This window comes from Podarcis filfolensis (assembly GCF_964270895.1).
Source record: "Podarcis filfolensis genome assembly, chromosome: 14".
Classification (NCBI taxonomy): Eukaryota; Metazoa; Chordata; class Lepidosauria; order Squamata; family Lacertidae; genus Podarcis; species Podarcis filfolensis.
Genome location: NC_139616.1, coordinates 33,795,310 through 33,820,705, shown reverse-complemented (window position 1 = coordinate 33,820,705; position 25,396 = coordinate 33,795,310). Strand labels below are relative to the sequence as shown.

The following is a 25,396-nucleotide window of genomic DNA, read 5'->3' as shown; positions in this document are numbered from 1 at the left end:
GTGTTACTATTAGTATATAAAGCCCTTAACGGCTTGGGACCAGTAACCTGTGAGATTGCTTTAGCTTTTATCTGTCCACTTGACGGCTTCAGTGTGCAGAAAACTGGCACTATTACAAGTGCCGAACAATACTTGTTCCATGTTTGTATGAAATTGATATTTTAGTGTGGCAACTGTCACACTTTGATTCTCTTTGCCTATTGACATCAGGCAGAGGCCTTCACTGTATTCTTTTTGGCACCTGCTTAAAACATTTTTGTTAGGCAAGCCTATCCAGTCTTGTAGAATGTGGACATGTGCTTTAATCTGGTTTTTAACTTATAGTTGATTTTAATTACTTTTCGAACATTTTAAATGGTTGTTTTTAACGTTTAAAAAACTGATAATTTCATTGTTTTATTATTTTGTAAACCACATTGAGGTGTGTGGGTTTTTGTTTTTTTACACCAGGATTCTGCACTAGGCCAGAGCCCCAGACCTGTTCACTGTCTCTGCTGCTGCTGAACAGGTGTGGCCAAATCCCCTAGCTTTCCGCTTCTCATACTGAGATGTACCTTTCCTCAACTGCCCAGCATTTATTCCTGTGTTAAGATGGAAGCTCATCCCTTTGGGGACTGGAGAACATCTCTCCAAAAAATAAGGATGTGCAAGATCGGAGCACCATGGCTTGAATCTCCATATATATATAATTTTACACCTTCTGATGAAAAGAAAACAACATGGAGCATATCAGCTGAAGAGTTAGAAATGATTGTTAAGAGGAGGAAAAGGAAAATATTTCATAGCTATCTGTGCAAACTCAACACCTCTGTAACACCTGCCAAGACCAGAGAGGGTTTGTATAGGTTGTTAATATGTGTATAGCACTGCTGACATGAACGGACCAAGGTCTCAGCGTCCTAAAGGGAAAAGAAAGAATTCTGACCAACATGGAGTAAGGGCAGAAAGAGGCAAATGCTTTTTCTCTTTCTCATTATATAATGCCATTTTTACCTCACGTTTTTCTGGCTCTGGTTTTAGTTAAGCCCCATCTGCATCATGCAAAGAATCTTGGGGACTGCGGTTTCTTAATGATGCTGGGAGTTGTTGGAAAGCCCCTATTCCTCTCACAGAACTACAATTCCCAGAGATCCTTGGGAGGAGGGATTGACTGTTAAACCACTCTGTGAATTGTAGCTCTGTGAGGGTAACAGAGGGGTCTCCAAAAATTGGCAGCATCCTGAACAAGCCGCACTTCACAAGATTATCAGTGGGAGGCAATGACTTTTTAAAAGTGATATAATACTGCTGGGAAATGATATATAATGAAATGAAAATGATGTCTAAAATAACGTTTGTAAAACAAACAAACCCAGAAGCCTTTCTTCTGGGAATTATAGGGATAGAACTTTCTAAATTGTATAGAAATTTATTCATGTACGCGTCTACAGCAGCAAGAATGTTACTTGTCCAAAAATAGAAAGGAGAAGAAGTCCCAGCAAAGGAAGAATGGATATAAAAACTTATGGAATATGCAGGAACGGTGAAACTTACTGGAAGAATAAGAAATCAAAATAACAAACTTTTTGTAAAAGAATGGAAATGGTTTATTGAATATTTACAGATAAATTGTAAACAGATAAAAACACTGGCAGGATTGTTGTAACAACCTGCAGCTATATAAAAGTATATATATAAAGAAGATAAATAAATGAGTAAGTTAAGTTAATTTGAATATGCAGAAGATATTAAAAATAAATTTAAGGAACTGCAGAAAGAGGGGGAAGGAAGTCAAGTTTTAAAATGCCAGAATGAATGTAAAATCAGTGAAATGTATATATATGAAAAGTATAAATAATTTTTAATAATAATAATAATAATAATAATAATGCAGCATTAAATGTATAGTGCAGATGGGGACTAACTCATACTCAGAGTAGACCCACTGAAATTAATCAGCACATGTTTTGTTTTAGGCCCTATCCATGCTATACATTTAAAACAATATCCTAGTTTAAACGGGCATGGCTTCCCCCAATTCCACTCCTTAGAACTGTAATTCGTTCAGGGTCCTGAGAGCAGACCCCAATTCGCCACACGGCTACAGTTCTCAGAGTTCCCAGGGAAGAAGAGGGATTGGCTTTTAAACCACTCAGGTTGTCAATGTGTGGCCAGGATCCTGAAGTAGGCTATTGCCTGCAAGGTAAATAAAACAGCTTCGCCATCTGCTGGACACTCAGGAATTGCACGCATGCATTTTTTATCTCCAGAACCAGCTCTGTTCCCCAATTCCTCAAAAGTTTTCTTATTCCTCATTCATAAGAAGGTAAGAAGAGCCTGCTAGTCCAGCAGCCTATTCTCACAGTGGGCAACCAGATGCCTGTGAGAAAACTGGAATCAGGATTCGAATACAAGATCACTCTCCTCTCCTGTGGTCTTCAGAAACTGGTTTTCAGAAGCATTACTGCATCTGAACCATGGAGGCAGACAGTAGTCATCATGGCTTGTAGCCACTGTCCTCTTGAGAATATCAGTCAGTGTTTGAAATTTGCACTTCTCCAAAATTTGCAATGCAAGTCCCCAGCCACGCAACATCTGCAAAAGATGCATATATTAGGGCAAAGTGTGAAAAAACTCATATATTTAGTGAAAGTAAGAAATACATTATACGAGCGGAAATTTTGCTCTGCAAAAATGTGCAGATTAGCCAAGACTGTGCAAAAAAATATGAAAAATATGGAAAGAAATTCACAATAAAATACCGATGAATTTTCATCTGGACTTTTTTGTTTTAAGCAAACTGATGTGGAAATGTGGAGAACTGAACCTGAGTTTGGAAAAGTCGAAAAACAGAGAGAAACTGGTACTGGCCTATGTGAATTAGGTTGGTTTGCCTTTAAATGCAAACTGATTCTAATTTCTCCCTCATCCCCTACCTAGGCTGAGAGAAGAGGATGTGTTTGCTATTTGTTTGAGCTCCGGTGGCTGCAGTTTAACTACCAGACTGGGTACTTGCTGAAACAGGAACAAGGAAGTGAAAGTGGGTGGCACACCTGCTGAAAACCAGGGAACAGCAAAACCTCACGAAGCAATACCTGCAGGTAACAATATATAGTTTTGTCGCTTGTTATTTAAGCAGTTGATTTTCTAGGTTTCGTGTTGGTCACTTTGAGGAAGCCACTTCCTAATTTTGTTTTACTTCTGTAAACCAAGTTAATCTCCTTCCTCTGCTCAGTTTTGTGGGTGGTTCTTGGGACCGCGGCAGATCCTAGGAACCAACGTAGAACAAGGAAGCATCTGTGGGTGCTGAATAGAAGGTAAGGGGCACAGCACTGTGCCAGGTGCCAGAGGCTTGGTGATCTGGAGTTGCTTATTTTTTGCTGCACCCTGAAAAATGCAAAAATGAGTGTATGAGAACCATTCTTTTGGCCTGACTGGCAAACCAGCAATTGGCCAGGTAACTAGTATCGGAGTCTGAAATGCTAGCACAATCCAGTCAGGGGCAGCTTCAGGTTTGAGAAATGGGATGCGGGTGGTGCTGTGGTCTAAACCACTGAGCCTCTTGGGCTTGCTGATCGGAAGGTCGGTGGTTCGAATCCCCGCAACAGGGTGAGCTTCCGTTGCTGTGTCCCAGCTCCTGCCAACCTAGCACTTTGAAAGCACACCAGTACCATTGAGCTATATGCCTTCCCTTATCTTCTTTCTCTCTATCTGCAGAAAAAAAGGAACATCAGAAAGGAGGCTACAGACGACCAAGTATGGCTTCCTCAGGGAAAGATTTTGGCCAAGAGCTAAGTGATCAGATCCATGATGTACTGACCCGACTGGAAAGCAAGCAGATGTTCCAGACTGCCTGGGACATTGCGGCATTTGTCATTTTCTTTTCTTTCATTGGTAAGTTGGAGGGTGTGGCAGGGAAATGAGAAAAAAACAGTTGCCTTTCACAGCTGATATTGTTTTTTCTCTAGACCCCGAGCCATGTCCCTTGACAATTTGGGCGGATCACTATGGCTCAAGCTGCTTTGGTTGTTGACGCAGAAAATCCAAATGGCCCCATCCCATAGTGGTGCAAAAAATATAGATTATATATTGGAAGAAACTGAATTTTGAATAACTAAAGCAGCCTTGCTGAAGCTAAGCAGGTCAGGGTTTAAGCAGTGCCTGGAGCTGGGAGCCCACTCAATGTCTCTTTAAGCTCCATGAAATGTCTCCACTGAACCATTTAACAGTACTGTAAAATGTGTGTCCTAGGACAGGCTACAGTGCTTCTTTGTGGGCTGGCCCCACTTTTCTAGATAGGGAACTCAGAAACTGATGCATCCAAGCTATTCTATCACCTCTACTGCGACCAGCTCCCTTTGACTCTTCCTCAAATTATCTAGTGGCAGCCATTCTATCAGGCTGCTCTCATCTCAGTTGGTCATTATAACTTTTAAGAACTGGCTTTCCCCCTCCCTCCTCCCCTCTTTTTCCTCAAGTGCCATGTATTTTAGATTGCAAGCCAGACAGCAGGGGCAGATGATCTTTGTGAGCTACAAGGGCAGCCTATTTTGGCTGAAGAGCATGGAAGAAAACGCTTTAAACAACAATTCTGTCTTCCAGGTGTGGTTCTCTTCATGGCCCTCATTGTTCTTATCCGCTGCTTTTGCTGTTGCTGTGATTGCGATTCATATGAGAAGGTGAACGTTTTCTGGTATTATATTCCAACAACTAGAGCAGGGATCCTCATTTTTGGGGGGACCTGGGAGCACATTTGGAAATCTAATTAATTATCATGGGCACCACAATAAACCCATTTCAGAGAGGAAAACCTTGTGATGCTCGTAACTCCCCCCCCCAAAAAAACACCCTACACCCCCTGAAACAGATGAAGAGGTGAGAGGCAATATTTTCCCCAAAAACAGGTACCCCCCACCAAACTCCTTTTTAAAAAAAAATCATTTTGAAAAAATGAGCAGGGGAGCATATGAGGTCATCATGATCTTGGGATGTGAGAAAAGGGTAATATGGCATTAACAGATCACTTACGGCATTAACAGATCACTTGGGCTAGAAGCAGATCCGGGCTCAAATACACAGCATAGCACTGTAGGCTGCATTCACACAAACAGGGGCAATGTGCATTCCACACCCTTGCCATGGTTTACTGCTTGAGATTCTAAAACCTTGCTTTCCTGTACACAGGTCCCCAGGAAAAAGGCTGGCATTGAAAACCCAGGCATGGAGCTGTAGTTTTGCAATGACTGATCACCTAAGCAACCAGGAAGAGGACCAAATGTTTGTGCTTTTACTGGATTTTCTCATCTGCACAGGAATTAACTGTAAATTGGACCTTGCCTGGGCAGGCATGTATGATTAGGGAGGCACTGGAGGCCAGGTACACCAATTGTGACAATACTTAGCCCACATCTGATTGCATATTAAACTGAATAGTCAAACCCATTCCCTACGGTTCGGTATCTTCTGCTTATTGATCACTGGAGAGAAGATCACAAGGCAGCAAACTCCTCTCCCAGTTGGTTTTTTAAGCCATCTAGTTTGTGTTTCATTAGAGGGGCAGATCAGGATCAGCTAATTGGGTTTTCTGGCTGACTGATGTAAAGCCATAGTAGAAAAGGGATAACTCTCAACAACCATCACAGGGCATGGGTCAATGCTCTTTTCTTGTGTAGATCAAGATGCTGCATACTAATGGCAGACCTGCTGTTTCCCCTCCACCCCCTGCCCCCCCTTATACTATTTCTCACCCATGAATACTTTGGCCAACTGAGAAACCTACACTTCATGTGTCTGGAGAAATGGGCTCTAGTCCACAAAAGATTACACCACAATTACATCGGTTAGCTGTCAACGCGCTGTGATGAAATTTCCTTATTTTGCTGTAAAATGGAGCCTGAATCAGTGTGAAGTCTTTATCCTCCTAGTTTCTTACAGTCAACTGCTAATTGCAGTAATAAAGTCACATGGCTATGATGGGGCAAGCAGCAAGAGAAGCGTTACTGTTCAAGGTTCAGTAGGTTCCAAGGAATGTGCTTTTTGGATGTTGCGGTGGACACGGAATAATGCCTCCTAATTAGTGTAGTATAGAAGTTGCATTCTGGGTCATCTTGATTTTGAACTGGGCTCTGTAGAGACTTGCCCTACAAACCATCAGCAGAGGGAGCCCCCTCGATTGTTTCACTGTCCTGAGAGATTTTGGGGCAGCCCTTAAGCCAGGGAGGTCCAATGTGTAGCCAAAAGGCTGCATGCGGCCCTCGTTGCCTTTTTGGGTGATCCCCAACAATATTTGAGCCCCCCCAAAATACCTGCCTTCCCAAAGTAGGGTAAGGGAGACACAGGGCTTTGGGAAGGAGATGTGGGGGCTCTGGCAGTATCCTAGAGTCCTCCTTCCCAAAGCTTAGTTACTGCTTTCCCAGCTTTGAGGAGACACGATGACTCTAGGACTCTTGCCAGAGCCTTGTGTCTCCTTCCCAAAGCCCGGCACCTCACTTAGCCAGCTCTGGGAAGGCAGAGCGAGGGTGGTGTGTGTGTGTTCAACTTTTGCCCTTGCTTCCCTCTCCCCCATGTAATGAGGCAGAGTGCAGCCCATGGGTTCTGTGTCAAAGTACTCTTGCAGCCCACTTGGGCCACGCTGCCCTAAGCCATGTCATTCCCCGCTACAAAAGTGCAACTGACAACTTCATTGTATAGTTTTTGTCATATGCTGAAGATACACCTCTTTGCCCCGGCCTTTGAGATTTTTAGGATCCTTGCTATTCATCTGATTGAAATATTAAAATTAGTTTAAAACAATTAGCATTCTACATGGTTGAAACCTGTTCTGGTGAAGGGCTGTTAAGCAATTTAATAATTAACAACAGGCAGAGTCGAGGCATCCTATATCAACTTAATACATTTTGACTAACTCCAACTAACTAAACATCATTGGGGTCTCCTTCGAAACATAGGTTTGCAACTTCAGCCACACAACACAACGGTCAGGGATTTTTATTTAACGACAACAGCAGACCAGTTCAAGGAACGATTCGTTCAAGTTTAGCAGCAACCGACCACTCTGCCACCAAGACAAACATGTATGGTTTGCATTGCTTAGTGGTAGACGGGCATAGCGATGGCTCAATGGAAGACATGATGGAGGTGGTGCCTCTGGCTTCCCACCGAAAGAACATTGTTCCCGACGCCACTGGGGTTAAATTGTAGAGATGAATCTTCCACACTGGCGCAAGAGATTTGGTGGTGGTGATGGAAGGGACAGCAAACCAAAAATATGACGAGGAAGGAATGGCTCTTTGTGGCCCACCACACACACCAAGTTGGTCCCTCTTGTCATCCCTCCATAACAGTCCAGCCCTGGCTTCATTTTCCCTGTTCACAATCACACCTTTTCCTCTAATGAAGGGAAAAGGGGAGCCTGTGGCCCTCCAAGTCTTGCTAGACTTCAGCTCCCACCAGTCCCAGCCAGCATGGCCAGTGGATCAGGGACAATGGGAGTTGCAGTCCTATGACATTTGGAGAGCCCATTCCCTGTGCTAGAGGGTTGGGATTTGACTAGTGTTCACCAGCTTGGAAAGGAATAGGTGTACTTCTAAAGTGCTAATAAATAATGATATTCGACACATGAGGATGCCAACACTGGGCATGGTGCCTACCCAGCTGCCACCATGAACAGTGGGATCCAGTAAATCTTCACACATACACAGCTTATACAATGATTTCCTCCCGGGAAGAGAGAGAGTGGCTGAAATTGCAAATGGACCACTGTTTGAGGCAGGATCAGTAGAGCTTGTAGTTCCAGTAGCCAGAAAACACAGAGATCTGGAAAATAAGAGGGGGAGAGGTTGTCAGAAACCGCATCATGCTCATGCTCAAGACATCTGTTTGGGAACCCCCAACCGAAGGTTTCCCATCTCTGCTGTAAAAATCTAATTGGTGTGGAATCCAAGAATGAGCAGGAAATGGGGATCCTTAATTCAAATCTCACTTTTTTCACAAGCTTAGAGGTTCTCTAAGCCTCCACATCCCACCCTCCCAAATCTGAAATATGGGGATAATATCAACCTACCTTGACAGGGCTGTTGGCTCATTTTTCCTTTGCATTTTACTTGAAATAGACTTAGCTGTAGCAGTCTAAATGCTCTAAATGTGCTATATTATTGCTAAGGGTTACTTACATCAGCAGGACATATGCTTTTAAGTTTCACACAATCCAACGCTATTTGCCTTGCCCCCAGTGTCTCCTTTTTCCACATCAGATACAGAACTAACACTTCACTAAGTATACCAGAAGTAGTCAACGTGGTGCCCTCCACAAGCCCACTCAGCCCCAGCTAGCATAGTTAATGGCCAGGGATGATGGCAGTCCAGCAGCTTCTGTAGGGCATCACACTGGCTGCCGCTGCAAAATACTTTCAACATCCAGCAGCCTCCCCTGGACCCCAAAAGCAAGGAATGCCCTTTGCCAACCACGTTCTCTCTTTCCACCACCCGACCTTGTCCTTCAGCTGCTGGCACAGCTGCAGGGAGACCGTGAAAAAAACGAGGGCGTCATTCAGCCAGGGCACGACACACTCCACTTTGTGGACATGGTTCACTTCATATCTTTGGTTGTTGAACTCACTGCACAGAGAGAGAGAGAGAGTTAGTTAGTTAGTTAGTTGCTGGGGGCAGGGAGGTTACACAGACAAGATTCCACCCTGTTCCCTCAGGCCTTCTTCACCATAGTGTGATGGCATTTATTCATTTATTTTATTAAATGTGTATACCACCCTATACCCGCAGGTCTCAACATAAAATCACAATATAAAATCACAAAATACACAATTAAAACAAAAACAACCCAACTTACAACATGGCCCCTGGGTTGTGTAGTATGGACCCTCCAGCCGGTCTGAAGTTCTGGGGGAGGAAATAAAAAATTACCACCCAGGGATTTTCAAAGAAGGAAACAGTTGTTCTGTGTAGACTCCACAAACTTTCTTTATTACAGAGGTGATGTGAATAGTGTACTTACAGTCTCAATATTTTTTCTGCTTCTTTAGCATCTGTTGTCATTTCCTGACTCTTACATTAGTGACATATGGTGTTGTCTTCAACCAAGTTCTACCCAAGAGTAGATCCACTGAAAGTAATGGGCATGACTAATTCAGGTCCATTCATTTCAACAGCTCTGCTCTGAGTAGAACTTGCTCAGATACAACCCACAAACATTTACCCAGCTAGTCAGAGCTTGTGCAATAGTCTTTCACAACACCCCCTAGAAGCAGTGATAGTAAATACAAAGGAGAAAGATGTTAAGCAGTTGCTTTTGGGCCTCATCTACAGTTTTGCCAAAACTATCACCAGTGAAGATCCACCAACACATTTAAAATCAAAGAGCTTGGTTGGACCTACAAATGGCTTATGACCCTCAGCTGTATTAACCACAATATTTCACCTTTGTTAAGATTTGGAACCAATGCTCTAACGCTGATCTTCTCCCCAAGTGGTAAGGGATGTCTCCTGTGTAGGGTTACAGTAGAGTAGACCCCTGCCCTAGGAGCAAGCTGGGGGTTACGCTCTATTTATTTGTATTTTAGGAGATTTATAAACAGCCCTTCAGCATCTTCCCGGTACCTTTGTAGAACTGGGTTGCAGAGCATGCAGCTGATAGACAGTCAAGCAGAGCTTATTCAGGTTGATGTAGAAATTGACGAGGATGTCTGGAGGCAGAGCAGGAGTGAACATTTTCTGTGGGGAAAGCAAAACCAGTGTATCATTAAGGTCCTTCATTTCTTACCCATTGAAAATACCAGGTTTCAATACATGCAGGACTGCGAACAAGTATCCCTCGAGGACAGTAGTCTTCATTTTTCCCCCCGACCTTTAAATCAAACATGCATTTGGGGACCCATTACTTGACTTTTTACTATGTATTTCTATGGTGGTGGCGCAGCTGTTATGATCCACCTTAGATCAGATCATGATTTGGTTGTGGGTTCCAGCTCACCAATTAAGACCAATGCTAGGACAAAGATTCTCAGAGTGTAAAGCAAGTCTCCCTAGAGGGGCCTGAAGTACTGCCAGGAGAAGAAAACATTCCCCTTTAGGCCCTGTCACTCAATCACAGGGACAGGAGAGAAACGGAACACCCAGCAGCGGAGTATATACCCGTGCTGCCCAGGGCGGGCACGCTCCCAAGGGAGGCAGGGTACAGAGGGCGCCCTCCCAGGCACGGGATAGCCGCTCGGGTGCACGGAGCAGCATGCACTCCCTGCAGCTGGGGACGGAGCAAGCCGCCTACCTGCGACTCCCAAACCTCCCCCAGCTGTCAAAACGAAGGGGGAAGGGAATGCCGCCGACAAAGTGGCACAGCTCTCCCACTTCCCCCGACGGCTCGGGGTAGGCTTGAGAGTTATGGGCAGACAGTGCACCAAATGTCACCCCCCCCCCCTCAGCAAAGACACCCGGGGTGTTCCGTCCCCACCGCACCCCCTTTCCTCCACCCCTGGGAATACCAACCCACCGTTTTACAACCGTTGCATCACTGCTGCAAAGATGGTGATGAATCTTTTTTCTATTCTGAAAGTCCCAGTCTCTCAGCTGGGCAAATACAAATTGGCAGACTGGGCCTGGCCCACCTGCATCAACATCTTTGGTGTCAACACTGACAGGCTGGCGCTCCCTGACCTAAAGATTTCAGGAGTTAAACAAAGAGCAATGCATCAGGGGCCACCTGTTAATTTTAATGAGAGTCAGAAACATCCAGTTCACCAAAACTGCTGAGCTCCCAAGGGCAAAGAGTCCCTCTGCTCCTATTTGTAACAGTTCTTTTCTGATCACATGCAGTCACAGGAAACGGTGTGAGCAAAATCTGTCTGCTGCAGCATGCCAGGAGCCCCTGTCTAGCAGCAGCCACCAGCTCCTTGGGGGGTGGGAAACCTCAGAAGGGCCCACTGCACCTGTCTCCCGCATTGCCAACGCTGAACAATTTACCACATCATGTAAAGCATTACTAGGGAATGGATTTGGTTTCCCTGAGCTTGCATATTGCAAGCAACATTCTAGTCCTCATGGATGTGCAATTAAAAAAAAAAAATGTCCAGGAAATTCTCAAAGCTCAGGAGACAAAGGCAACTTTGTAGGTAGGACTTTCAGAGTTTAGAAGGATGGAAGCCAAGGTGGGAGGATGGCTACTACTACTTCTTGACTTCTGTAGACTTGCTGTTGCCTATAACTCAAAACCTAAGCGATTCACACAGTACAGCAGGCTTAATGCACGTATACACAAAGCTGGACTTTTCTTAGAGCACAACTACGATTACTCTTAACAGAGATTTGAGTGGGCTGGAGCAGGTGTGTGCTTATCCCTTCCTGAGAGACTGACAAAGGCAGTTACCGTAACACCACTAGAGGCGATTTCTGGCAGAGTCAAAGTAGCTGGAGTGGTGAGCCGATTCCGAGCTCTTGTCAACTGCAGCATCACTGCATCCATCAACTGGTGTGGAGAGAGGAGGAGGAAGGCAGAGAGAGAAACCCGCAATTTTATTTAGAGATGTGGCTGAAAAGTCTTAGTCATATGACGTTACTCCAAAATGGCTTTCAGTGTATCAAGAACCAAGCGTAACCCTGGCCTCTCAGGTACCCCGGAGCTTTCTTTGTATGCACAAATCATAATTGATGCGTAGGGTCCATCAGAAACATTTCGTTTGAGTTTTAGCAAGAAACTGCCCCCAAAACAAACTGCCTTCCTGGATTAGGTCAAAGGTCCCTCTAATCTCCCTGACACCAACTGCCCCGTGAGCAGGACCCCAGGAGAAGGTGGGAAGGAGGCGAAGACCACACCAAGGCCTGCTCTAGCTGGACTATCACCCTTCTTTCCCCTGATGATTCTACCACCAATTGCCCTGTGGGAAGGATCCTGATGACTTTATGTGTGGATATCGTTCACTGAGGTTTTGGAAAATGTGGGCTTCTAAACAGCCTTAGAATAATTTGCATTCTGAAAGGTAGGACTGAAAAATGGTATCAATAAATAAAGTCCAGTATTCAATTAACAGCTATGGGCAGCCAGGATTCTTACAAGCCAGATATCTTACCTCTGAGCATGGAAGCTCTATTTCCTATCTAATCTATCTAAGCCAATGGTCATCATTACACCTTCTATATTAATATCCCATTACACACGTCTGAAATCTCTTGTGACCTACATGGAAAGGAAGAAAAACCCTTCTGTGTAAGGGTAAGTTATGCCTCTGAATACTGGATGGCTGTTGCCTTCATGCCCTGCTTCTCGGCATCTCTGAGTCATTTAATTGGAGACGAGGCGGGCATTTGGCCTGATCCAGCAAGGCCTTTTAAAGTTCTGCTGGTTGCATACTAAGCCAGAGCAGTAGTGCCGCCTAGCTCAGTGCTGTCTGTTCTGGGAGCAGCTCTCCAAAGTCCCAGGTAGATTTCCTTCCCTGTTCTATGACCATTTGCCCTTTAACAAGAGATGCAAAGGACAGAATCTGGGACCAGATGCATGCTAAACATGTGTTCTGTCAGGGCCATCAAGCCACAGCTCTGTCCCACAATTGTTCCAGTTGCAGGTGAAGTGTTCGCTCATCTGGAAAAGTGACTGTCCCCAAGGAGAACGGAAGCAAGCACAATTCTCACCTTGAGGACCTCACATCCTGTCTTGAACTGGTAATTGGCGCCTCTGTTGGTAAGCAGGTAGATCGCTTGGTTGACATGATTCCTTGCATCCTGGATCTGAAAAAAGCACAAAGGGCAGCCCATCAGCATGCTGGGCCAAAGCAGGCAAAAAGAGTTTTGAACTTAGAAGCACACAAAATCTGCACAAATAAGATGCAAGAAGACGGGTTTGCAGTCATCATACCTGTTGGAGTTTCCATTGTTTATCATCCCGGAATGCAAAGTGTAGGAGCTGGTTATTCCTGGGCATTTTTAAGTTAATATCCTGAGAAACAGAGAAGGGTGATGAAGGGTGCATACACACAGCATACATTCATAGCAGTTCCCTACTAATGAAAGTCTAGCAGAGACTACTCTGACCCTCCCACCCTATTTCTGATTATTGAGGTCAGGATGCTGAGTCCTGGAAGTACTGCATCAGGTACTACATTTCTATAGGAGGAACAGCAAGCTGGAGAAAGCACCTTTTCTGAGAGGCAAAAAACATTATTCTGTTTGATGCCTATGTGGTATTAGGGTTTAGGATTGACAATCAGATAGCCCATTAATGGCCATTTTCAGCCCCACACTGGATGCATCTGCTAACCAGTAGTTGGTTAACTGGCTTGGGAAAGTCAACAGTGGCAGTCATTACGTCAGGTTGCAAAGAAAGGAAGAAGGGTTGTTTTGTCACCTCTATTGAGGAACCAGCTGCCTCAACTGTCACCTAGTGGCAGCTGTTCCATCAGGCCACCTGAATTGTTTCTATTCCAGCTAGCCCTTGGGAAGAATTGTAACTTTAAGAGCTGGGGATTGAGCTTCCTTTTTCCCTCCCTGTTCTTTTCCTCTTGTGTGTCATGTCTTTTATTGATCTTTCTATGCTGCTCAAGGCCTTTTTGGCCAAAGAGAGGGGTCAAATCATTTGAATTACTTGATGCCAAGCTCTGTGCAATACCTGGCTCACCTGAACCACTGCAGCAAAGTCCTCAAATAACCAGTGGCCCAGGACCTTGACTTTCCAAGGGCCTCGGTAACATACTGAAACACTGTGCCTGGTTGAACAGTTAACAAACAACAGGGAGTAGAGAAAGATGCAACCCTCTCCTGGGTCAATCACTGAGAAGCCACAGTTTAGCAGGTAAGGAACTTGAGAAGCTGCAAGCTCTCAAATAAAAATACTGTTTCAGGAATTACTGAAGCGGCACCTCCAGGTGCAACTGGGTCTGCAGAGGCTTTTCCTGGCCCCAACAGGGCCCCCTTCCTACAGTTAAGCTTCAAAGCAGCACTCTGTTGTAGCCAGTGGAACAGGTTGTAATATGTGCTTGATTGTGGTGGTGTGTGTACGTGTGGTGCCCACAACAGTTTCTCCAGTTTGCAAATGTGCCCCAAAAGGTTGGTGAGCAGTGCTTCCCAAACTTGGGTCTCCAGCTGTTTTTGGACTACAACTACCATCCTCAGCTAGCAGGACCAGTGGCCAGGGATGATGGGAATTGTAGTCCCAAACAGCTGGAGACCCAAGAATGGGAAACACTGATTTGGAGCATGCAGTAGTCCTACAGTTCATGGGGGACACACACACACACACACACACACACACACACACACACACACACAATTCCTCTCTTGGATTTATTGTTACCAACCCCTTTGGGATTAGAGGCCATGCTTATCTGCATTGCAGCAATAGTGAACTGAGGCTGAAATAAGTTTGCTTAACCATCTGGGGAATCTACAACCAGGCCTCAATAACAATCCTAAGAGATCTGCATGGTATGTTGCCTGGCACTGATGGTGTGTTGGCTACATTGCTGACATGGAAACCAAAAGCAGCAGGTAACTGTTGTGCATGAGCAGCCTGAGCAGCAATACGAGGGCAGGGGTTTCATGGTCCCTGTAGGCCTTTGAAAGACAATTCAGCAAGGTAAATGGCAAAGGCTCATGTGAGCAAGTGATACCAGTCAGTTGGTTATTTATCTGATTATGGCAGAGGTGCATCTGTGCCATACATTCACAGTATTCTTATACCACTTCAAACAGTTGCAGCTTCCCCCAAATAATTATGAGAGTTGTAGTTTGTTAAGGGCACTGAGAGCTGTTAGGAGACGTCTCTATTCCCTTCTTAGAGCTACAATTTCCAGAGTGGTTTAACAAACAACCTCTCTACTCAGGGTACTGTAGCTCTGGGAGGGGACCAGGAGTATTCTAACAAATCTCAGCACCCTTAACAAACTACAGTTCCCAGGATTTTCGAGGAGAAGCCACAACTGTTTAAACTGCTGTAATAGTACTTAAATGCATAGTGGCCCAAGTGAAAAATAAGCTGGAATTCCCCCAAGAGGAGATCTGCTGACATGCCAAGAGTGTTGGAAGGAGATGAGGTTTTCCTGCCTGGCACCATCAGGGAGGTACCCACTCCCTACCACGTGAAACTTGCATGAGCAAATACTCACAGCCTGACACAAGGCATCTCCCTGAAGTGTCAGGACTCCCTTCACCTGGTCGGTGCTGAAATAAAAGGCAGTGTTGTTAACATGGATAATAAAATGCATCTAATTCTCATGGGTGTTTGGGGATGTATATATGCAAGCAAACACAAATGGTTCAAAGAGCAGGCCAGTGCTGTTCAGGGATTATATATTTACAGTTCTAACTTCCTCATTGGAACCATCAGGAATAGACAGCATAAAGAAAGACTTGTGCTATTTTCTGGTTTTCTCTCAGTTGCTGACATACTGCAAACAGCCTCCTTGTATAATTGCGGAAAGTGTGATTGAGCAAAACAAACTCTGTTTGTTATTTAGACATGAATGGTCTTTGTTTCTGCAATAGGAATGTGACCATAAAATTGGGATTGGTTAAGGATCTGATGACAGGATGCACACTGCTCTCAATAAAGTACCAAGTGCGGTGGGTCCTCTGTAGCAGTGCATCATCTTCAAATGTAAGCTGGGAAAAGGATTGGATGGATTGGATGAATTTGGTGGAGGAAGGGGTTCAGCTCCCCACCCCAAAAAAGAGGAGATTCATTGTTTATTAGGATGGGTAGGCAATAAACTTTTACAATGTAATGGCAGGGAAATGTCTCTGTCCTATTTTTAAAAACTTTTATCATGCCAACATACCAAACAGTGGTAGAGACACAGATAACAGACCAGCTCTGCTTTGGCTTAATCCCAATTGACCTGGATGCAGCATCGTTCTGGGGCATTTTGAGGGATGGAAAATATGGCAGCCACCAATAGTGATAACCATGTTTCCTTCCTCTAAAGTGTCCTAAAATGACACTGCATTCAAGTCATTTTGCAGCTACAAAAAAGATGTTCAGGCTGCTGAGAGCAGAACTGTTCTGTTACAGAGAGCAGTGGTAACAAAAAAATGGTTAAAGAAGCTGCCCATCCACCCTCACATTGCTTAAGTAAAAGGCCTCCATGATGGCAGCAATTTTTTACTATGTATTACCCCTCACAATCAGAGAAATGGCCAGTTTGCGGTCTCTGAATAAGGGTTGTGAAATCTGGGAGGGGAGCATTTTGGCACAGCCCTACCTCAAAACTCAATGCTGTTATAGCTATTGGCAGAGGAAGAGCAGACAACAGCTAGAGGAAATGGGAGTTCTCTTCATCCCGCCCCCTCCCAGCCCATTTTTGAACATGTGCCTGAGCAGTGGGTTTAGAAGTGTCCATCCACCCACTTGGGCATTCAGCCCTTTATGGAAACAGCGAGGCTGAAGACCAGAACCAGGGAAGGGACACACATCTTTCTGACTGCTTTGCACCTTTCTAGTGGTCCCCTTTGAAGAATTTAAAGCACATCTTCTCCTATATAGCCCTGGGGCTTAAAAAAAAAAACAACAAAGCAAAAAACTGCCTTTGTTATTTACCGTATTTTTTGCTCTATAAGACTCACTTTTTCCCTCCTAAAAAGTAAGGGGAAATGTGTGTGCGTCTTATGGAGCGAATGCAGGCTGCACAGCTATCCCAGAAGCCAGAACAGCAAGAGGGATTGCTGCTTTCACTGTGCAGCGATCCCTCTTGCTGTTCTGGCTTCTGAGATTCAGAATATTTTTTTTCTTGTTTTCCTCCTCCAAAAACTAGGTGCGTCTTGTGGTCTGGTGCGTCTTATAGAGCGAAAAATACGGTACACGTCTTAAGGTGTTGCAGTTCGGATTTACAATCTAAATAGAGTGGGGAAAATGAGATGGAGAGAAACAGATGGATCAGTAATGAACGCAAGCGCTGCAACATGAAATTAAAGTTTGGCTACCATTGGGAATGAGGACCAAGGGAGATAATAAACCTAAGGGTAAGCAGAAAAAGTGATTTTAAATCAGGTGTTCGGAGGGAGACTTGACCCAGCATACAAGAGAGGAGGGGTATCTTGGGCCAGGATACAGGATGTAGCTCTCCACGCCCCTCTGTCCAGCGCCCTTGGGATTCTCCCCAGGCCACACCCCTCATTGTTTTGTACCCTCCTTGAGGGATTTTGTCTGGCCAGAATGTGATAATGCCTCTTGCTTGCCTGGATGGAGAGATGTGTATGTGGAAACTTCTGCATGGCTGGAATCTAGCCTACTGTACAAATCTGTGGCTCCACCCACTTTTGCATCTGGCACTGCCCACCATGACCAGAGGGCCCTTGGGCTGAAAAAGGTTTTAAGCTCCTAACATACACACTCAGAGAATACATTCCACACAAGGGGGAAAGGCAGCAAAGGAGAATGGATGGAGCTATTGAAGGGCAAGGATGAGAGGGATCATATCAGCTCCAACGTGTGCTTCTAATTTAAACTTAATTACACTGACAGAAGCTGAATAGTTTTCTAATCTTGACTCACAGAGGCTTCCTGAGATGCTGCCTGAGAAACAACTTTTGTCTGAGCCACATGGTGTGGTGGGAAGTGGCGATGGAAGATCCCAGACTTGGCTCCCCCCTCACTGGCTTGCCTTAGCCAAGTCCACTTTGCTTCCCCTCCCCTCTATAGCTGCTACAAGGAGACAACAGTTGCAAATCATGTTGCCCATGAAGATCTCCATACGTACTTTGAACTACCCAGAATAAAGTTCTCCTGCTTGATGGGTCCCTCTGAACCGCTCACAGGCAATGTAAAGCGATGAGAAGCCTCCTGAGCAAGAAAGAAGCAGAGAAGAATGAGTGCCGGAGACACCAGCTGCCTCCCAAAGTTGTTGTTTCTTCTTCTTCTTCTTCTTCTTCTTCTTCTTCTTCTTCTTCTTCTTCTTCTTCTTCTTCTCCTTCTTCGGTTAGAAACTCAGAAAACTGGCAAGACCACTCTGCTTCACACAAAAATAAAACCAATGGTATAACCTACCTCCTGCCTCCACACTTCTCTTTTGTTTTTAAATACTTTGAACAGATGCACCAGAGTTTCCTGTTTCTGGGAAATTTATTTCATCTCATGAACTTTAAGTACATCATGGCTATCTATCTACACACACACTTCTTGACTCAGTTAAAAAACCCCACGAGTAATCTTCATTCATCCACCTGAACATACACAGCATAGCCGCCAAAAGCGGAAGTCTTTCAATCTCTCTCTGAAGTTGTAATTCTGATATCTGGACTGGGCGTGGGGTGAGAAGAGGACAAATCTGTAGTACACAATTTGGGTCCTTTTTAAATCTCTGCTACAAAGCTGGCCTGGCATTTGGCTCTTTGCTGGTGAAATTAGTGCATGGCCCTGGCTTGTCGCCATACTTGCATACAGTGGTACCTTGGGTTAAGAACTTAATTCATTCTGGAGGTCCGTTCTTAACCTGAGGTACCACTTTAGCTAATGGGGCCTCCCGCTGCCGCCATGCGATTTGTGTTCTCATCCTGAAGCAAAGTTCTTAACCTGAGGTACTATTCTGGGTTAGTGGAGTCTGTAACCTGAAGCGTCTGTAACCTGAAGCATCTGTAACCCAAGGTACCACTGTATTCTGGTAGAGACCAGCATTTGGCAACCTAGTACCCTCTAAATGTTTTCGACTACAACTCCCATCAGGTCCAGTCAGTACGATGCTGGCTGGGGCAGACAGGAGTTGTGCTCCAAAGCTTATGGAGAGCACTAATTTTTGCCAAAGGCTAATATACCCGAAGCAACCAAAACCCAGAACCCATAGCAAGTTTGAAATTGTTTTATAGTGGAATGAGAGGCCTGAGAGGTTGCTAGTATGCCCAGTAACTGCTTCAGACAAAGAAACACACAGTCGGAAGAAATATCATGTTTTGGTAAATACCTTCAGAATATCTTGCAGCTGCCGTAGGACAGCATGAACCTCCTCTCGTAAAAGCCACTTGAACTCCTCTTCCTGCAGGGAAAGAAAATACATATTAAAACCCCCTGCATTTATACTCCACATTTCTATAGTATGATTCACTGAGAACTTTCGAAAGATATTTAGTACTCCAGTGCTACTCTCCTCTTTGTTCCTCCACTCATAAAATCATTTACTTGTAGAGTTGGAAGGGACCTTAGGAATCATCTAGTCCAACCCCTGCAATGCAGGAATATGCAGTTATCGCACGCGCGGATCAAACCTACAACTTTGGCGTTATCAGCACCACCCTCTAACCAACTGAGCTATCCACTCACATCATCACACATAAATGAGTAAGTTCTGCTGAAACTATCCAAAGACATTTAGAATGCTTCTGATCATGCACTTTTAAAACTGAAGATCTTACCCAGGCAGCAAGCTATGCAAGTTAACCAGAACATTTTTATTTAACATTCTTGAAAGTTTCACATGATTTTATTTTGCCTAGAAACTACAGGGTTTTCATTCATATTCAAATCAACACAGAAGTAAAGAGTACACAGGCAATGGCAAAATTGCTTCCTCCTCTCCATTTCCCAAGCACAGAGGGGGATTTCACAAGCTCTTATTGAGTCAGCAAGGCATGGGGTGTCTCCTTAGTTTAGATGGATCAGGTTCTGCTCTGAGAGGGCAATGCCTCTGCTGTCCTGCTCTCTCTGCTGAGAAAAAGCCACTCTTTGTTAGCCCTACTCAAATTAGAACTGATGGACAAGACTAAAACATGTCCATTAATCTCAATGGCTCTACCCTTTTTGTTGTTGTTTTTACAGTTTTGTGACCAAAGTGCCACAATTCATAGCTTAGATTTTCTACTGCACAAATTGAGCCATACCGATAGAAATATTTGGAAATCCAACATTTACCTAAATCAGTGGTGTCCAAACTTTTTTCAGAGGGCCAGATTTGATGAAGTGAAGGGCCGTGAGGGCCAACCAAAGGGCTAACCGAAGTTGTTAACCATTTTTTTTTTTTGGATTGAAGTTGTTGTTGAGGGTTTTTTAGGATTTTACCCCAGGATATAAACTGCCACAGGGGCCGGATTAAAGCGAGCGGCGGGCCGGATTAGGCCCCCAAAATGGACTTTGGACATGCCTGATCTAAATAAATCACCCCTGAGCCTTATAGTTGCAGAGACATGTACATATGGAGCTTCCAGCAAGGCTCAACTTTGAACTGAGCATGCCTCCTAGTCCCTTCCCCACGACTCACTGTCTTACCACCACTCCTCAATTTATTGACCTGGTTCTGACTTTGACAAAATAAACTGTGGAAACGCCGCACCCAACGTCTTTCCCTATCATGCAATGACATCTCAGTGTCTGTTCCCAAATAATTCTGGAAAGGTTTGGTTCAAAGAGGAAACCAACTATTCACAATGCTGACAACAATCCACTTGTTTACACAGGAGTGAATCCAAAAGCACCGCATGGCTTCAGATAAACAGAAGCACTGCTGGATCCAGAAGGGGCAGTGGAGCCAAGGGCACCTTGAACATTCTTCTCCAGCTGTTATGAACACAAACAAATTCTTTCAGAGTGTCTTGAACCTTGACAGCACCTACACAGCTTTAATAATTAACTTGCATCTATTTCTAAGAGGCTGTCTTCATTTACTTTTAAGGAGAAAGGCACAGGGTAGGAGCCAAATCTTACCTCCCACCACCCAACCATCTTCTCTGGGGAACCTCTTAGGTCCAAACTGTCAAGCTACTTTTCATTTACGCATTTCTACTTGAATACAGATGTCTCCAGATCTTCTGCATTTAACAGCTGATCAGCACCCTTGAGTGAAACCCCTAAAAGTGCCCATCTGATGCTGAGAGTTTGATACTGAGAGTACATTTCCGATGCTGGGCATGCACACAGGTTACTTGATGTAGAGTTCCCCATCTGTACAGCAGTCTGTCATGTTGTACAGGTTAAAACTGTACTTCAAGTGTGGAAATGCACCATGAATCACTCCCACTGGGTAAGGGTGAATCTGCTTAGGATCAAGGAGTTCACAAACAAACAAAAAATGCTGCATGTAAACTGAATAACCTTTTGCCACTAAGACAACTTACTCTAGCATGAAGAATTCCTTATGGTGTTAGATATATTTGTGTTACTCAAATGAACACAGTGATATGAACTGAGAACATGCAGCATAGAACTGTTGCTTGAACTAATGTTTAAACAATGCCCCAAGCAATCTGATTAAGGGCCAGAATACCCTTACTGGCATCAGCAACACATGGGACCTAAACAAATAAATAAATGCTTTGTTTCAGGTCTCAAGTGATAAATGCTGCCAGATTAGATTTATGTATATTTAAGACTCTGGAGAAACTTATAAAGCAGGGATGGGGAACCCCAGGCCTGTGGGGCCAATCTTTATTTGGCCCTCAGGAGGCCCTCCACCACACATGCTCCTTGAGTGCTTTCGCCTAACTGAAATGTGTCCCTAAACTGTGATAACGCCTCTTTGCTTGCCTGTGTGTGTGGAAAAGTTTGCATGGTGGAATGCAAGGTATGGCACAAAGGCATGATTCACACTTTCAAGGCCCACTTTTGCATCTAGCCCTATCCGCTGGAAAGGAATGCAACCCTCAGGCTGAAAAAGGTTCCCTACTCCTGCAGTAAAGTCTTCTATTGATGATAAAGCAAAAGTAAGTATTATGGCACCTTAATAGACTAACAAATTACTATGGTATAAACTCTAGGCCTGTACAGTTGAAATCAACAATACTGTTGGTGGATCCTAGCGTACAGAACCATATGTGCTAAGTTTTCAAGTACTTTAGCCAACCGGCGCAGACATGTGTTTGGTGCCGAAAAAGTGATAACAATGGTAACTAATGCAGCAGATGAAAACATTGTAGAGTTTGCAGATTCCTGAGAAACCTGAGGCATGTCTCCAACCCTCACAGCTCCAGTTAAGATCAAATCTATCAATCTTAATTTTCATCTGAAGCTGCAAAGCAACACACTGGCTATTCAGTGATACTCCACCCCCAACAATATACCTTCTTTTACAATAATATCCAAATAGCAAAGTGACAGACCTTGCTTCTAATTCAGACCTTTCAGCAACAGCTGTGAATGGCATTTAAGAATTCATGAAGGGAATGCGGAAAACCACTGCACCATCCATGTGCCTTACAGAACCAACCAATGATGTTTCATTGTGCTAGAACTGAACTGTCAACATTTGTGGATGTAGGCTTAAAGTGCAGAACTATGAACACAAACAAACAGAGATTGACAAATTTAGAGGGGACCATTCCATCAACTCTCCCGGTCAATTCTTGTTAAGTAGACTCTCCACATCCAGAGGCAGTACATCTTTGGACACAATTACAGGAGATCCCAATAATCATGAAACCTTGCTTCTAGGCAGTGGCCTCTGGCTGGCAGTGATGGAGAGAAAACGCTGGACAAGAGGGGTTATTTGCTCAATTCAAGAAGGAGAAGTTAATGTTGATGTTATTGCTACCTGCTTGGGGAATGCAAGACAGAGTCTGGGCATATACATGCAGCAGAAGAAAGTGGTAAAGAATCCACAGATGGCAGGATGGACTGTACCTTTTTGGACTGTATGTGTGCAGGGAGTCGTTTTATTCAATGGTCCCATGTCTTAAAAAAAATCATTGTAACTAGAACACTAGCACAGCAAGGATCAGGCTGGGCAAGAAGACTTGGCTCTGATGAAGAAGCATTTAAAGACATCAAAGAAGCTTTCAAAAAAGCAATGACTTCCACATCTTGCAGCATAAAATGCTACAGTCATACTATCACCAACTCAAAGGATAAGAGCATCTCTGCTGGTTTGGACAGAAGTCCACCTAGTCTAGCATCATTTCCAACATGTGTCAAACAGAGGCCTCTTGCAGCCCTTCCTGGATAGATTAGGAATCTAAATTGGGACCTTTTGCATGCAAAGCATATGCTCTGCTAATGAGCTACAACCCCTCCCTGCTCCATGCTTTTGCTCTGCCTAACCTACTTCAGAAGACCAAAGAAGACTGTGGCACACCAAACCCTAAAAAATCATTATGACATCAGCTTGTGTGGACTACAGTCCACCCCTCCTGTGTAACAGGCACACTTGCACACACACACACACACACACACACACACACACAATGTTTGGAGGAATCAGAGGGCAAGGAAATGTGGAAAAGACAAGTGCTAGAGACTCAACATCCTCTGGAAATCACAACCTCACAAGTATGCTGTAAGTTAAAGTGGGGTCCCTTGCAGGAAGGAACTTGGCCCACAACCCTGAACTCCTTGAATGAATTGTTAATTGGGGTGCAAATCTTATCTAACATGAGTGGTTTTCAAATCATGTCCTGGAGTTCCTTGGAAGTATATCGGGTGATTTTATTCCTCAAAGAGGAGCTCAGCAACAGTGAACAGATTGCCCCTGAAGACAGAATGCATCAATTCACAAACAGCCCAGTTTTTTTCGGCAATTCATAGAAAGCAGGGGAAAGAACATCAACAGAGCCTGGCTGCTGGATCAGCCCAATGGCCCATCTAGTCCACCATCCTGCTACCCTAGTGACCAAACAGATGCATCTATAGGGAAGCCCACAAGGAGGACCTGAGTGACAGCACTCTCTCTGTGCTGGCAACATATTTCAAGATGGTGATGACGACGACGACGATAAATATCATTATGAAATAAGGTAATTATAATTTTATGGGAGGAGGCGGCGCCGGCTCCGCGATGCTGTGGAGTGACGTCACGCACCGCCGATGCCGGCGCGGGTGACGTCACGCACGGCCCCGCTCCACACCGAAGGGGTTGAGCCAGGCAGAGCCGCTGTCGGTCCCTCAGGGCTGAACAGAGGCTCCTCGGCTTCTCTCGGCCAAGTGGGAAGGAGACGCCGCCGCCGCCGCCTCCGAACCCAGCAGCAGCTGCAACAGCAACGCGGCCGGCCGCCGCAGCCGCTCTCTCACCAGTACAGCCCTCTCGGCCGCGCTCGCCAGCGCCGCCATCCTCATAGCCGCGCCGCCTCTCGTCCGCCCTTCGCCAGACCCAGATCGATAACCGCCTCACCGAGATGCTCCACGGACCCGATCGCTTGACTTGAGGCGATGCGTGAAGCGCGGGCTCTTCCCTCCCCTTCGCTCCTTATTGGGCAGGAGCTTCAAGAGAAGGCGTTCTTATTGGCCAGTTCTGAAAGGCCTTGCCTAGACGCCTCCACGAGGCTCCGCCCACTCCTCGGCTTTTAAATAACCCTAGAGATAGGAGGAGTTTACAACCACTTCCGGTCTGAACGTTTTTTTCTCTCTCTCGGTGCCTTTATATTTATCAATGCCAAATGGGTTTTACCATAGAGGTTGGTGCCAAGGGCTAGAGCGGCATCGATTTGCATTTTATTTTTTTTGAGTGTGCCTACATCTATTTATTAATTGCATATTTTAGACACAAGTGGGCATAGCCTGGTGCAGAATGCGGCGTAAACTCTTACCGCAGCATACACGAACGCCTCCTTAGACTATCTCTTACAGTTCATGCTTTCTCCTTTTTACCCGAGGATCATATTACATAAAACAGCTTTCCTATGTACATCCCCGGTGACAACTCTGACCTGCAATTTGCATTCCTTCTGAGTAATACTCCTCCCCACCCACCCTCCCACGATATATAAGGGTCTGGTGACGTCTCTTTCAGTGTATCTGAAGTGTGCATGCACACGAAAGCTCATACCAATGACAAACTTAGTTGGTCTCTAAGGTGCTCCTGGAAAGAATTTTTTAATTTTGTTTCGACTGGGGTACTTCAGTTTTCACCGGAATTTCAGGGCGATAGTATTATAAAGACTATGTAGTGTGTTTTATCTCTACGTTTTAAAAACTGAAGCCTAGCAACCTGGAAGTCAGGCGACACTCATGTATTTCTACTTTCCTACCTTTTCCAGCTTCTGAGGGTTGTGGCGTCATAGAGCCCAGTGACGTAATAAAACAGGCTAGTCCGCCCAAGCGTTTTTTGGGGGACGTAGAGGGAGAATTGTGAAAACAACCAAGGGCAGATAATGTGAAACCCACCATTTTAATGTGTATACTATTTAAAACTGTATCTAAGGTATACAAAGATAAAAAGTGCTGTACAATTCTCTTTGTTTCCAAAGTGCAGAGTTATGTGCTGGTCAAAACGACATTACTGTATTCACAACCAAGGAGACAGGAAAAACCCTGCTGATGCCTGAGCATGCTCAGTAGCCACGGAGTAGTAATTGACTGTGCTCGAAAACAGCCACAGAAAGGGGAGGGGCAGGGAATGGAAAATCCTGAAAAAGACATAGCTGGATAGAACTCTTGAGCAGGCACATTCCATCCTGCAACACACCAAATATAATTCAGATTTATATTGTAAACTAACGGGAGTTATCACATCCAGATTATAAATCATATAGCACTTCTTTGATTGGCATTATGTTCCCAGTGAAATAGTTACCA

General features: G+C 44.7%; 2 protein-coding genes across 4 annotated transcripts; one reads left to right on the top strand and one right to left on the bottom strand.

Annotated features, from left to right (window-relative positions):
* The first annotated feature begins 2,942 nt into the window (after nt 1-2,942).
* SMIM22 (small integral membrane protein 22) lies at nt 2,943-5,421 on the top strand. Of its 2 annotated transcripts, XM_083585451.1 has the most exons (5): nt 2,943-3,080; nt 3,215-3,296; nt 3,697-3,873; nt 4,582-4,658; nt 5,164-5,421. In XM_083585451.1, exons 3-5 carry the CDS (start codon nt 3,738-3,740, stop codon nt 5,209-5,211), a joined length of 261 nt encoding a protein of 86 aa, XP_083441577.1. In that variant the 5' UTR covers nt 2,943-3,080; nt 3,215-3,296; nt 3,697-3,737; the 3' UTR covers nt 5,212-5,421. The 2 variants fall into 2 exon arrangements, with proteins under 2 accessions (XP_083441577.1, XP_083441576.1); XM_083585450.1 differs by lacking the exon at nt 3,215-3,296 and having other exon boundaries at nt 2,946-3,080.
* A 1,530-nt stretch (nt 5,422-6,951) lies between these two features.
* ROGDI (rogdi atypical leucine zipper) lies at nt 6,952-24,133 on the bottom strand. Of its 2 annotated transcripts, XM_083585392.1 has the most exons (11): nt 23,894-24,119; nt 18,867-18,938; nt 17,670-17,752; nt 15,081-15,135; nt 12,836-12,916; nt 12,613-12,708; nt 11,354-11,452; nt 9,592-9,705; nt 8,825-8,874; nt 8,469-8,595; nt 6,952-7,794 (listed from the first exon to the last, which is right to left on the bottom strand). In XM_083585392.1, exons 1-11 carry the CDS (start codon nt 23,936-23,938, stop codon nt 7,753-7,755), a joined length of 864 nt encoding a protein of 287 aa, XP_083441518.1. In that variant the 5' UTR covers nt 23,939-24,119; the 3' UTR covers nt 6,952-7,752. The 2 variants fall into 2 exon arrangements, with proteins under 2 accessions (XP_083441518.1, XP_083441517.1); XM_083585391.1 differs by lacking the exon at nt 6,952-7,794 and having other exon boundaries at nt 7,801-8,595; nt 23,894-24,133.
* Between the last annotated feature and the right edge of the window lie 1,263 nt (nt 24,134-25,396).

Bases quoted from the DNA above. Each gene is read 5' to 3' on its own strand.
- ROGDI (XM_083585391.1), bottom strand. From the start codon at position 23,938: ATGAGGATGGCGGCGCTGGCGAGCGCGGCCGAGAGGGCTGTACTG. The intron at 15,136-17,669 runs GTACGTATGGAG...CTTTTATTTCAG, and splicing joins TTTATTCTGGGTAGTTCAAA to CACCGACCAGGTGAAGGGAG. The intron at 12,917-15,080 runs GTGAGTATTTGC...TCTGTTTCTCAG, and splicing joins GAGATGCCTTGTGTCAGGCT to GATATTAACTTAAAAATGCC.
- SMIM22 (XM_083585451.1), top strand. From the start codon at position 3,738: ATGGCTTCCTCAGGGAAAGATTTTGGCCAAGAGCTAAGTGATCAGATC. The intron at 3,874-4,581 runs GTAAGTTGGAGG...TCTGTCTTCCAG, and splicing joins CATTTTCTTTTCTTTCATTG to GTGTGGTTCTCTTCATGGCC. The intron at 4,659-5,163 runs GTGAACGTTTTC...TCCTGTACACAG, and splicing joins ATTGCGATTCATATGAGAAG to GTCCCCAGGAAAAAGGCTGG.